We start from the raw sequence: 13,393 nt of genomic DNA on the forward strand, positions 1-13,393 counted from the left end.
ATCATGTAAATTCCCCCTGTACCCAAGTGTGTGTGTGTGCGCCGGGGGGAGGGTGAGTGGAAAAGAAAGGGACCGAGAGCTGCCTAATGGTATTGCCGCCCCCATCTCTCGAGGAGTGGGTGTGGAGCACAGCGGTTTAGTCCACACCCCACCTCCTCCCTTCCCCAGGCAGACTGGGAGCCGCTCTCATTCTCCTCCCCTTCTTTGCAAGTCGGCGGGGCCGCCGCCGCAGAAAGGAGGAGGAGGACTGGGACGTCTGGCTGCCGGGGCCGCCTGGGCGAGCTGCAGCGGGAGGGTGCTGCGCTCACACACAAACTCACGCTGTGCCTGACACACACTCACCGCCCAGCTCCGCTCTTTCCACTGAGCCTTTCCCATTCACAACAGCACGGCAGCGGCAGCAGCGGCAATCCTGCCGCTCACACCCTCCTGCAGCAGCAGCAGCACGTTGGAGTTACTAGGCTCAAGCAGTTTGCTCTTTATTTCTAGTTGGGGGGGAGTATCTTGGGGGATGCTGAGGGAAGAAATCTCTGCTGCAGAATGTTGCCTAACCATCCCTGAAGGAAGTTAGGAGAGGAACTCTGCAGATTGAACTGATTAGAGAGAGAGGGAGGGAGGCAGAATAGCCAAACCCAACCAATGTTTTTCCTGCAAAGTGCTGAGAAGTTTGTGGAACACTTTCTAGGAATCAGGTCCTTTTTCAAAGTATTTTCCTCTTGTCTTCCGAAGAAAGAACTTGGCTTTGGATTGCCATGGATCCTAAGGAGAGTCTTAGACACACTTGAATAATTCCTCTGCTTGAGCTGGATTGGTGGGAATTTAGGAGGCTGTGTGTGCAAAGCAGAAGCCTTTGGAGCTCTCTTTGCTAATCTGGATGGATCTAAAAGTGTCATCGTCAAGACCTTGCCATCTGCAGCTTTTGCTTTTAAGATTCCCCCCTTCACTTTAATTAGCTGCTAGGAAAGTCTAAACTTTTGGACCTACCTCTTCTTGGTTTTGGGTACTTTTTTGTGTCACTCTGGGATTGGTGTCTCAAGCCATCTGGATTGCTTTTAATATGTCAAAATGGGTCTGCTGATGCCACTCCTGCTCTTTGGATTTGTATATTTTCAAGTTTATGGTAAGTTCTAGAAAAAAAATCTGTCATCTCTTTTTGCAGAATTTCTCTTCATCTGAATTTGATTGGGGACAGCACATGGATGATAGCAGTTAGCGTTAATGTTATGGGATATTAATCAAGTTTGTTTCTGGTAAAGAAATAGCAATTGGGGGAGCATATATGTTTCCAATAAGCAATCCTTCCTGTTTGCCAACTTAATGGTCATGAATGGAAAAATATCAGTCTAAGCTAGAAAGGCAAGAGAAGAACCCACAGTAGTAAATCTCTTGGAGGTAACACTGTGTTTCAGCTATTGTTATTTTGCCTGGTCCTCTATCTGAACTTTTAGGTAGAGAATAGACTGATTTAAAACAGGGTAACTGTTCCTTGGATTCAAGTGAGGTGAATTAGAAAATTGCAGCTGTGAGCTCCTAAACAATCCGTTTGAATCTGATGCAGGCAGGGGAATGTATTAAAGGGTGTGAAATCTGACTGTAAGATGTGGTGTAGGGGAAAGCTATCAAAAGTAGTGTGCAAGTGGGTTGTGTTACTGGAGAAAAGTACAGTATGGAAGCCAGGCTTGCTACTGGGGGGGGGGAAGGAAACAACTCTGATGTGAGTGTTCAAAGGATTCTGTCCAGGTGCTGTAAGTGTCTCCCCCTAGTCTATCAAGGCAAATACTCTTGCTTAGGTTTTTTTTCCTTCTTCTTCTTCTTCTTGTTCAGTTTCTGTATCTTTACCAATTATCCCAGGATTTTTTTGTGATTAAACTCAGCAGCATTTTGGAGAGGGTTTCTTTTGGGATTGTGTTACAGTGCTTGTTGTGGTGGCCAAGTGAAGGAAGCTGAGGGGTAAAAAAGATTATATCAGCATTATATGGCAAGCAGACTGTAATTTAATAGTCCAGAGACTTTAGTAAAAGGATAGGATTGAAGCACTTAAAAAAGCATGGTTTGCTGCTGTGCTGCACAGTGCAGAAATACATAGTATGTTACATACAGTATTTGTATGCACACTACTGGAGAACATATGCATATATTACAACAAGTCCTATGTGTGTGGTATGTAGTGGTACCAAATGTTTGTTCTATCTGTCTAATTTGGATCATTTGGATATTAACTTTAAACAAGCTTTTGGACACTAGATTAATTCACGGTCTGGGACACTGGCCATTTTTGCCTGTCTGTGGGAGCAAACTTTGTTGCAGGAAGCTGCTGCTTAAAAACATTTAATATATCAGAATCAAAGTGAGGCCTCTCTGTGAAGATGCAGTGATATCATCTTACCTACTGTAGAAATTGTTTGCCAGCATAGGCAACTTGAGTATCTCTGCCCAACAGCACGGCAGTAGGCAAAACACACAAATGCAAAGCTAAGAGCAGGAGACATGAGAAAGTATTGCTTCACATGGAGTTGTATAATGTGCCTTGCAATTGACTCTACAGTTTGGCCTGTTGATAAGAAAATAAGTTTCTGTATATGGTATGTACATCCTAATCAGTATGCAACATCTCACAATAAAAGGATTTTGATAAAACACCTACCTCTAGCATCATTTGTTACAGGAATGGGATTTTTTCCTGTGAAACCTATCACAATTTACAAATCTAAGGCAACCAAGGCAGAGAGAGAGTGTGTGTGTGTGTAATATAAAAACTGTAAACATCATAATACAGACATGTAAATATTAGTATGTGTTTAAAAATGGTATGTATCTAGAAGGAATACAATTAAACTACTCAGTGGAAGTGACAGAGGGAACCAGAGGAGCTTGGTGTTACAGAATGTAATTAATGTACCAGGCTGTTTGGAGGTATATGAAACAAATGCAATTAACCAGCTTGCTGGAACTACAGAAGCAAGACATAATTTATTCTGTTTTTTGTCATGGGGAACACAACTAGAACCTTTGTTCTGATTTAGCATTATAGGACAAGGGAGCAGGCAGGTGAAGCAGATAACTAATTCAGCACTGGACCTCTAATAATGAGAGGAAATTGCCAAAAATAGATGTGAGTCTCTCTTGTTTCATTGGAAGATACTGCAGGGGCAGTGTCAACACTGACTACATTAACAGGCTTTAAAAAATACAGTTGTGTAATGCCTTGTGGATAGCATATCATGACAAACTGCAGATAAGTTCTTATTGTCAAAATTGCTAAAAAGTAACTTTGAAGAAACACTGACATTCAACCTTGGCATGTTGTCACTTTTGCCCCCAAAGATGCATAGTTGTGATTGTAGCACCCTAGGGTAACATGGTGCTACCAGTTGCTTTGAAAAAAAAGTATTACAAATAAAATTAAAGACCATTATAATGAAGCACACACACATTTGGGAATAATTGAATTGTTGCTTAGAAAAAACCCACAAACATTGTCAGAAATAAAACAAAACTTATGTCAGCACCCACTCAGTTGCTATATCCCTGTGGGTTTTTCCCCCCTCCTTAAAGGCTCACTCTTAACATACTTACTTGGCCTGAATTTCAAGTGGAGAGAAACATCCGGTAGGGTTTGAGAGAGAGTGGCTATTCTTTCCCTTGCTGTGACATTAGTTCAGTGACTTACAGGTAGCACTACACAGTGCTATGATGGTGGTGCAGATTTAGGTGGTAATTTTTCTTTATGCTTTTGTTGTACCAGAAAATTGCAGTGCTATAGGAGTATGACAGAAAATGGGGTGTTTTTTTTTTAATTGTGCTTATGATTTTCTTGCAGCCCTGCCCATATCCTTTTGCAGTCTGCTCAGGGAATAACTATAATTCCCTCTTTTTCCCTTTGGCAATCAAATTGGGTCCAATTCTGAAAAAAAATGGAATTTCTCTTTTACCACAGTTCACACCCAAAAATAAACCAGTTGGAAGTCAGGGTTAAAACTGCTGATTCAATGTAATTTTATTTCATTAGTTTTTCTTTCAAGCTTTACTAATGATTTGAAAAAAAGCTGCAAAGACTAACAGGAAAGTTCACAAACATTCTAGTTTGTGAATAGCTATAATTACACATGAACATTAAGCCCTGCCCAGTATTCTTATTGGGCCAAATTGAGCCTCGGTGCAATTCTTTGCCTCAATGGAAGTTGTAACTTTTTATACCAAGACTCAGTTTAATCCATTGTCCCATTGCAAACTGCAAATGCAACACTTCCATCTGATTGATGGTGTTAAATAAACACATGTACAAATAACACTATATGAAGCACAATTTTATGTTCCCCTATAATTCTGTATGTAAATTTTTGAGGTATTTATTTTCATAAGGAAAAATATCTATAATGGAGGTTCAAGCCTTCTGCCTCCCTTTTTCCTAACTCCCCTTTTTCAACAGTAGGGTTAACATCTGTGGCCTCATCCAGATCACAGTTGCCCATCAGAGGACACAGATTACATATAAAGCTAGAATATATTCTTCCAACGAGTATTTGTGCTGACAGGGTCTTGATCTCTCATGTGGTTTTTGCTGTTGATGGATAACCTTTGATTCTGTGGAATGTATGCATTTTAATGCATTAAGAGTAAAGTGCTGTTTAGATATACAGTTTGCCTCTTTCTTTCCTGTATTCTGGCCTTTCCTTCCTTAGGCCCTGATTCAGCAAAGCACTTATGCACATGCTTGAGCCCCATTGATTCAAATTCCTATTGAAATTATGGGGACTTAAGCATGTGCTTAAAGTTAATCAAGTGCTTAAGGGTTTAGCTGAATAGAAAGAACTTATGTGCTTGGCTGCTTTGCTAAACTGGGAACTTAATATTTGCTTTCTCTACTTCCTGTACAGTAATTAGCTATCACAGCAGCATACGTTCCTGTGCAAAGATAGGAAATGAGAAAATTATCATGTTGCAGTAGCATTTCCAAGAATGAGTGTGTGTGTAAAAGGCAATGTCTTTTCATAGTGAACTTGTTTCTTTCCTTTTTAGGTAAACTCATCTTGGTGCACAATAAAAGGATACGATACAAGCAGTTATTGTTTTAAATCTCTATCCTACCTCTTCTGCAACAGCTCAGTGGATTGCATGTACCATTAGATCAATCCTTCCAGAAGTAGTCTTCTGTGTAGGGAGCAGGCAGTGTTGCTTCTGGAAGTGTCATTTTAGCAATACAACAGATTAATGGATTAATGGGCTGTAGCCAAACAAGTTGGCAGGCTTCAAAAATCTATTTAAAAAGTGAGAGAGGCATGAAGGGAAATTCAGGGAAGAAGAGAAAGCACAGGCTTGTTTATATGCCTTCTGAATAGGCCATCCAGCAAGTGCGCTTCTAGGACTCAGCATTCAGGATGGCAAAGAACTGATACGAAGGGTCACAGCATGGCCCAGAACGTGCTTTGTCCACTGCTGAAATGTTTAGTTTAAATTATTAAATGTAGCTTGATGCATTTTATCAATTTATTACCCTGGAATTACTATACAAATGTTGATCTTTGCTAAATACTTTGCTAACAGGTTCAGCACTTACTATTTTATCCATCCTAACACTGTCAGGTTTTTTCCGTGATCTCAGCTGGCATGGCTACTCTTTCTTTGCGTACCAACTGGTTCCCCACCTTCCATCCCAATCCTGTACACTTGCCATTGCCATAGTTGCCCCATTGCTTAGAAATCATATTGATGTTACTTCTCTCTTGCCAGCAGGCTAGCTTACTGGTGCTCGTTTCTTCATTTCTATGGGAATCCCTCCATTTTGTGTTGCGGAAGAAAGGAAGTATTCACACTTGCCAAATAAATACATGCTTTATTTGCTCAAGCAAAAATGTTATTCCTTGTATGTGAGTGATTGTTGGCAAAAATACAGAATATTTGTTCTTGTGGAAAGCACTCTACAAAATCCTTACACTTGTAATTTTTCCTGGTGCATCCTCATCATATCTTTAAAATTGTGGGTGTGCATGGAATGCAGAAATCTGACCTTAAACCTGACCTCAGAGATAACATTGGGGCAGGAGGCAGGTCCTTAAAGAGGCCTAATTCTGTAAACTTTTATGTAAACTCATATAAAGCGATTTGTTTGACTTGAATAGGACTAAGTACATGAATTAGGATGTACAAAGTGAGGCCTTATTTTGTCATCTTTGGTCTCAGGCCCATCTTACTTAGCACACACCATGGATAACTGCTCTTGTCCAAAAACAAGAGCAAGTTGTAAATTTCTGTCCTTCCCTCCAGTCCTTTCCTCAACAAACTAATGATAAGTATAAACAACAAAAGGGGAATAGTTAATGTATAAATTAAACAAACAAGGTCTGTTCATTTAGGACCTGATTCCTGATGAGAATTTTGCCTTGACTTGTAGCAGGTCTTTGGAAAGGAGGTGGTTTATTGAATCACTATAAATAAAGCACTGGTTTTAGTTCAGAATGTGACCTTTGTGAATGTGATTTACCTGTTGCTATGTCTTCGTAGCCCTGGAAGACGTGGTATCAGGTATGTGTTCACTTTTCACCGGGCTCTCAGAATAGAGTAAACTTAGGGTTCCCAAGTGAATAGAATTCTGACCTGTAAGACTTGAAACAAGTATGTGAACATGCACTGCAAACATTGTAACTCTCTTTTCTCCCCTCTACATTAGCTACTATTCAGAAAAAAAGTCTTTGTTTCATTTTTAATTTATGGTCCACAGGCTTTTTGCTGAATTATTTTTCACTGGCCTACTGGAGGCAAAGAGTCCAGGCTGAGATTTAAAAGGTTATACAGAGTAGTTTAGGACAACAGGGTCTTTATGATGTTGCAGAGTTGACGCCAGCTTGATTAAAGCCAAGGCATTCAAAGCCAAGGTTTGATACTCTGACCGTAATTCACAACACTGGGAGAAAACACAAGGCAAATAATAACAAGCTTTTTGCCTTGAGTTCCTCTTCTGAAGCGGAGTTAATTGCATACTCTGTTCAGGACTAGATTGGGGCTTTTGCAGCCACCATTAAGCTAGGTGTGCCTGCTCTGGTGCGAGCTACTGGGGGCACAATGTGTTTTTTGGGGAGCATGCTGAGGAGCTGCAATGACTGCACCCTTTTAATGAGTGCAGCTTGAGCTTCACATACTGCTAGATGTAGCCTCCAAACATTAGCAGTATGGAAATAGGGTAGCCATGATCCTACCATACCCTCTTTAAAGGTGTGGAGCACCTCAGGCTTCACCAACTCTCTTTCTCCCTTGTACTAAGACTATGTAGGCACTCAAGTTCTTGATGCCTGCCAATGGAGGGAGTGCCTAAAGTAGGGGAGGGCTTTTTTATGGCTTCTCTGCTCCACGCCCTGGCTGTGCTGTCATGCAGCCATATGATAGCAGTCACAGTCTGGATTTTAATTCTGTAAAAAGAATTCCTCATACAAATAAGTGTGGGAACAATAACACAGAAACTGCACCAAGCACACATACATAGTAAGCTGATGGTGCCTGTGTGGAGCCATTATGCTTTAGCAGGGAAGTCCTTATTTAGAATCCACGGACCGTTGTGATATGACTATGTTAATTTAAAAATGTTCTGGCAAAAAGTACTAAACTTCTGCATCTGTGTTCGATTTTGATCCTTCAATAAACCAGCTGTTTGTTTATTTGGCTAAATGGTTTCTTTGTAAACTGATTTAATGACAGCTGTTATCTACAGCTCTGCACAAGTTTGCGATTTTACTTCACCAGGTATTGAGTTAACTTTCTCTTTGGCTTTGCTGCTGGGTGGGTTTGCAAACGTCCTCCCCCAAGTAAAGGTTGATGTTCAGTTCAAACAAAGCCCAAAACTTATAATGGTTAACTCAGTTGAAGCCACAGAATTTCACCTGGTTTTTTTTTTTGTCAAAACCATGTGTTTTCCATAGTTAACACAAAGTTACCATAGTTCCACAGGAAACCATAAATTGGCCTAGGTTTGCTGATAACCGAAGCTCATGAACATTGGCAGATCTTTGGATCAATGCAGTGTGAGTTTTGACACAAAGCCTAAAACCAAGTGAGATTGTAGGCTTTGAGTTTTCACTATGTATGTTGTGCACAACTCTCCTGGAATAGTGGGAAATGCTACCGCAACTTTAATTGCACATTAAAACTGCTAGTTCCTCAACATTTGCAAGGGCATATTGTATTACTTACCATTCCGAGTTTAGTTTGGAGCAAACTTACTGCGAATGTCATACATCATGATCTTCCTCCCTGTTAATGAGACTTCATTGTACCTCTTCGGTTCCAACAGACTTCTGCTAAGTAACAATAATAGTAATACCCAGCTCTTATATAGAACTTTTCAGCAGTAGATCTAAAAGTGCTATACAAAGAAGTTTGGTATCACTATCTCCATTTTACAGCTGGGGAAACTGAGGCAAAGAGAGCTGAAGTGACTTGCCCAAGGTCAAGAGTAGGCCAGTGGTAGAGCCAGGATTTGATCCCAGGTCTTCTGAGTCCCAGTCCAGTGCTCTATACTCAAGCCATTGGTTTGGCATAGCATGCTTCCTATTCAGTCACAGGGTCATTGTCACCACTCCCCATCTTCGTTTTCTCAGATGGGTTTAAATGGAGTAACAGTTTTCTTGGCCTAACATATGGGAAATACACTGTTAGCCTGACATGCCAAGATTCGAAGTACAATCTCTTTTCTTACAGAAGGAAGCAACTACCTAGATGATTAAGCCACTATTTCCAATGTGGCACACAGTCTTTTAATATGTATTTATGCATTGCCTGTGCAACTGCAGTGCAATGTGCCAACACGAGTAGGCTTTATCGGTAATGTGCTTGTCATAAATGTACATCAGGCAAATAATGCAAAGAATAAATGGCCAGCAGCAAGTTGTAAAGCACTGTAAGCTCTGTAGTTCACTTCTGTTAATCACTAGCCATTGATTTCAGAAGAAACTGAGTGGAAAAAATTTAACCTTTTTAAAACCAAAATGTCAGGTAACTTATATCAGCCAGCATCTTTCTCCTGCAAAGTGGACTAGAGGAACCCTTCATTCGGGAGTATCAGAGGTACTTTTTTACTGCTGTGAAAATGTCAAGAGTTAAGTAGTAGTTATGAGAAGTATTTTAATGGTACATCAGAACTGTAATCATGGATCTTAAAGCTGTAATTCCATATAGTTTTTCAAGGTGCTTACGCTTCTACAGCCAGTATTGCTTCTTCATTGGGCAAAAGGAAAGAGGAGTTTTAACCTGCAGCACTGTATGTTAGATCTGTAGCAGTGCAGAAAGTGTGGATGCCTGTTTTCATGGCATACATTGATTGCTTCAGCCCAAGATTTATTGTTTTGGAAAGTGGGAGGAGAAGATCCTAAGCTGCACACTGTGTAGACACTGTGGACCAAATTCTCTGCTGGTATAACTCCATTCAGATCAATGTTCTTGTTCATTTTTGCAAATATATGGTTATATGATACAAATGAATTTCAGTGCGTTAACTTGCCTTTTGACAACATGGATAGTCATCGAGTAGTGAACATTCTGTAAAGAAACAAATCTTGGAGAAAGAGAACCCTATAGGTTATCACTGGACTTTCACCTCAAACTATTGCATTTGTAATGTTTCCAGACTGGAGTTTAAGAAATTTCAAGCCAGTCAATAGAATGTGTCCACTCATGCGAATGTCTGAACTACAAATTTGTTCTGCACTTTTCTTCTACATGAACTCTTTTCATCTTCTTAAGCAGCACAATGTGGCATGCCTCTAATAAGACCAGACAGTTTGTTTTTTAAAATTCAGCTCCACATAGGATAAAATCCAAGCTTTTGGAATATGGGGATTTAAAAAAAAAAATCAGCATACAATCCTATGAGCTTTAAAACTGTGCCTTTGAAAATGTGCTTCATGTATGTATGTGCCTGGCTGTGTGAAAGAAAACATCTCCAGAAACATAAGGGAATATGTGCAGTTATAAGCAAAAACTGTAAACATAATAATGGGGATTGCTGGAGCATTGAATTAAAAGAAAATGAATTACCTGACAAGTAGATAAATAGATATTTAGTTAATATGGATTGTTAAGATTCACATAAAACAGAATTGTTTAGTGTTTACTGAATCCTTTTTGACAATCGATCAATTTAGGATCAAATGCAATAGAACATGTGTCTGGCTTTGTATGACCCCGAATTCTTCTGTTCCCCCTTTGAGCAGACAACATGCCTTTTCCCCTAAGTGATATTGGTTGCTAGGAGAAGAGCAGTGGTCTGGCCACCTCTTACCCAGCCGTAAAACCAAAGGGTGTATTGAGGTAGAGCGAGGCGCAAAGCACAGTATGAGCCATGAATCATGAGTTGTCTCTAATATGTCCACTTTGTTCCCACTTTTTCTTCAAAAACTTTTGTTTTTACCAATACTGTTTCTTTTCAACCATCTTCTATAAGCCTTTCAGAGAGGGGAAAAATTGTGCTGCTGAGAGACCACTCAGAGAAACAAAAAAAGGGGTTGAGAGTTATTCATGGGGCCACATTAGTGACAATGCACAACTCAATGAATAGCTTCAGTCAGCTGCCTTTAAAGTTGAGTGATTAATACCTTCTGTTTTTGCTGGGGGTAAAAGGCACTCAGAAAGGTCTTCATACTGGTTCTGCCAGTTTTCAGCCTAGATTCTGACCACGTTCTATGGAACTGTTTGCAAAGAATTCTCTCAAACTGCAATGTATGTAGCTTTCCTGAGGCATGTTTTAAGATTTCAAATAGTGGCAATCCAATTTAGTTAACACTAACCGTACAAAATTATTAACAACATGCTACAGTACAACCCTATTTATGTAAAACCCTTTAATTCAAAACTCTTTGATTTATCTGACTCAATCCTATACCCTGGTGTGAATCACTTAACCAGTACCTCCCCCAAATGATCTAAAACAGTGTCTCAAATTTTTTTACTGGCGACGCCTTTCACACAGAAAGTTTCTGAGTGTGACCCCCCAAATAAATTAAACACAATTTTTTTTATATATTTAACACCATTATAAATGCTGGAGGCAAGTGGGGTTTGGGGTGGAGGTTGACAGCTCGCGACCCCCCATGTAATAGCCTCGTGACCCCCTGAGGGGTCCCGACCCCCAGTTTGAGAGCCCCTGATCTAAAACATAAGTTAGCCAAACATTTTTGGATGCCCCTAAAATCTTTTGAATAAAATGGTTCATTTCATTGTATGGCTAGACAGTGAGATGCCTATTCATGAGAAAAAATGATTTAATAGTCATAATTCAGGCCATTCCCACTTTAAATAGTCTGCTTCGTTTGAATAATTAAAATCTCATTACAGTTATCCCAACATTTTTGTGAAGTTCCCTAAGAAAAAGCTACAAAGGTGGAGTCCGAGGTTTCTCATGCGCTGTCCTATGAAGATGAGACCATGTGACTATAAACAATTGGGATTTGTGCTGCAGAGCTGATGAGTGACTGGAATCAGAACAGCCCTATGCATAATTTCTTTACAGGAAAATTAGTAATTCAAGTGCAGAACCATATTGTGGCCAGGGATCTTATTACTAATTTGGAATGGCTTGGCTATTCATTCTTGTGACTTGCAGATTATAAAGAAATTTAAGGCCAGTTTCAGTGGTGACATAAGTGGTGGTGTAAATGGAAAGAATAGTGTAACTCAGGGGTCGGCAACGTTTGGCACGCGTCTCGCCAGGGTAAGCACCCTGGCGGGCCGGGCCAGTTTATTTACCTGCTGACGCGGCAGGTTCGGCCGATTGCGGCCCCCACTGGCTGCGGTTCGCCGTTCCGGGCCAATGGGGGCGGCGAGAAGCGGCGCGGGCGAGCGATGTGCTAACCACAGAAATTTAGATTGCCATTTACATCACACAAGTACTTCCATGAAGGCAACACATACTGGGCTGAGTATGGCCCAGTAAATTGCAATAGGAGCTGTATTGTTTATGTAATCATTTGTCAATGCAAAAGTAAATCCTAGTGACAATGGATAGATCCTTGTTATGGTGGTTAATTATCTTTATGCTTAGTAGGGCACTGGCTAGCTGACAACATTCAGCTATGAATATTTTGGCCCAATTGATTGCCTAACATCACCATAGGTATCATCCACGGCAGCACTGAACTCCCTTACCAATGAGAGTCTCCTTTCTCTTCCTGCAGTCCCCTATCGAATTCACCACACGGCTTCCATCTTTCTGCAAAAATGAAGCAGAGATCCTACGGACAACTACCTCCATCACTACACAACCCTGATTTATCCCCAGAGAGAATTCTTTTCTAGAGTAAATAGTAAATAAAGATTATGTGATCAAAAATGGTAGAACAAGATAGCCAAATTAATGTTGAATAGGCAACCTTTAATCCTGGCATTTTCTAACTTTTGATTGCTTTGCAACCTTAATGTTCTTCACCATATTATTTTGTGTGTAATTTTCCAGATTTTTAAAAAGGCAAACTGAAGAAAACCAAATTCCAAAATAGTGATACCCACATCATGGTTCATTAGTAGGGTTGGAACCGTTATATCCATCTCCCAGACCTCTGCCACTTGAGTTATCTCTGGACTGGTAGTAGGCTGTTATCCTTTATGCTGGCCAGCTCCTGAAAGGGGATGAGATGCACACTTTTGCTGACTATAGAGAAATGTTGGGACTAAGAGTTCAATTAAGGTGGGGGAGGGGTGGGGGGCGGAGCATGCTGTTTTTGTCCCTTTTCCCACTGTCCTTGTCTGCTAGCATGTCTTTTTTCCTCAGCATGTCCCCTGCTGTTCCATGTCCCCCAGCTCCTATTGCCCCTCCCCCCCAGTTATTTTCTCCCTCAACAGCCTGTGAGGGAGCAGACTCAGTAGAGACAGAATATTGGGGGAATTTTGCTACCATGCTCTAACAAACTTCTACTGTGCTTTTGCAAATGGTGATGTTTCAGAGGTTTATAACTCAGCCAAATATGGGTATTTTTTGCATGGAGATGGCCAAAGGCACATTGCTGACCCTAGGGCAGGGGCGGGCAAACTTTTTGGCGTGAGGGCCCCATCGGGTTTCGTAAATTGTATGGAGGACTGGTTAGGGGAGAGGGTCGTGGCCCTGCCCCCACCTCCTATCTGTCCCCCCCCCCCAGGACTCCTGCCCCATCCAACCTCCCTGTTCCCTGTTGGCTCCTCGGGGACCCCTGTCCCATCCACACACACCCTGCTCCCTGTCCCCTGACTGCCCCTGGACCCCGCCACCCTTTCCAACCCCTCCACTCATTCCTGACAGGCCCCCCCCCTTCCTGACTGCTCCCCAGGACCCCTGTCCCCATTCAACCCCCTGTTTCCCCCCTGACCACCATCCACACCCCGCCCCCTGACCACCACCCCGAACTCCCCTGCCCTCTATCCAAACCCCCCCCCCCCC

The 13,393-nt window shown here is 41.4% G+C and overlaps 1 protein-coding gene across 1 annotated transcript in view; it reads left to right on the forward strand.

Annotated features, from left to right (window-relative positions):
• Positions 1 to 281: 281 nt before the first annotated feature.
• Positions 282 to 13,393, forward strand: part of ROBO2 (roundabout guidance receptor 2) — a 632,658-nt gene continuing 619,546 nt past the window's right edge. Inside the window, exon 1 of the mRNA XM_029911756.1 lies at positions 282 to 1,120. Within this exon, the coding sequence (XP_029767616.1) occupies positions 1,066 to 1,120 (55 nt within the window). The 5' untranslated portion in view covers positions 282 to 1,065. The remainder of the gene's footprint in view (positions 1,121 to 13,393) is intronic.

Source organism: Terrapene carolina, unplaced genomic scaffold (assembly GCF_002925995.2).
Source record: "Terrapene carolina triunguis isolate 2854851 unplaced genomic scaffold, T_m_triunguis-2.0 Scaffold38, whole genome shotgun sequence".
In the NCBI taxonomy this organism is placed as follows: Eukaryota; Metazoa; Chordata; order Testudines; family Emydidae; genus Terrapene; species Terrapene triunguis.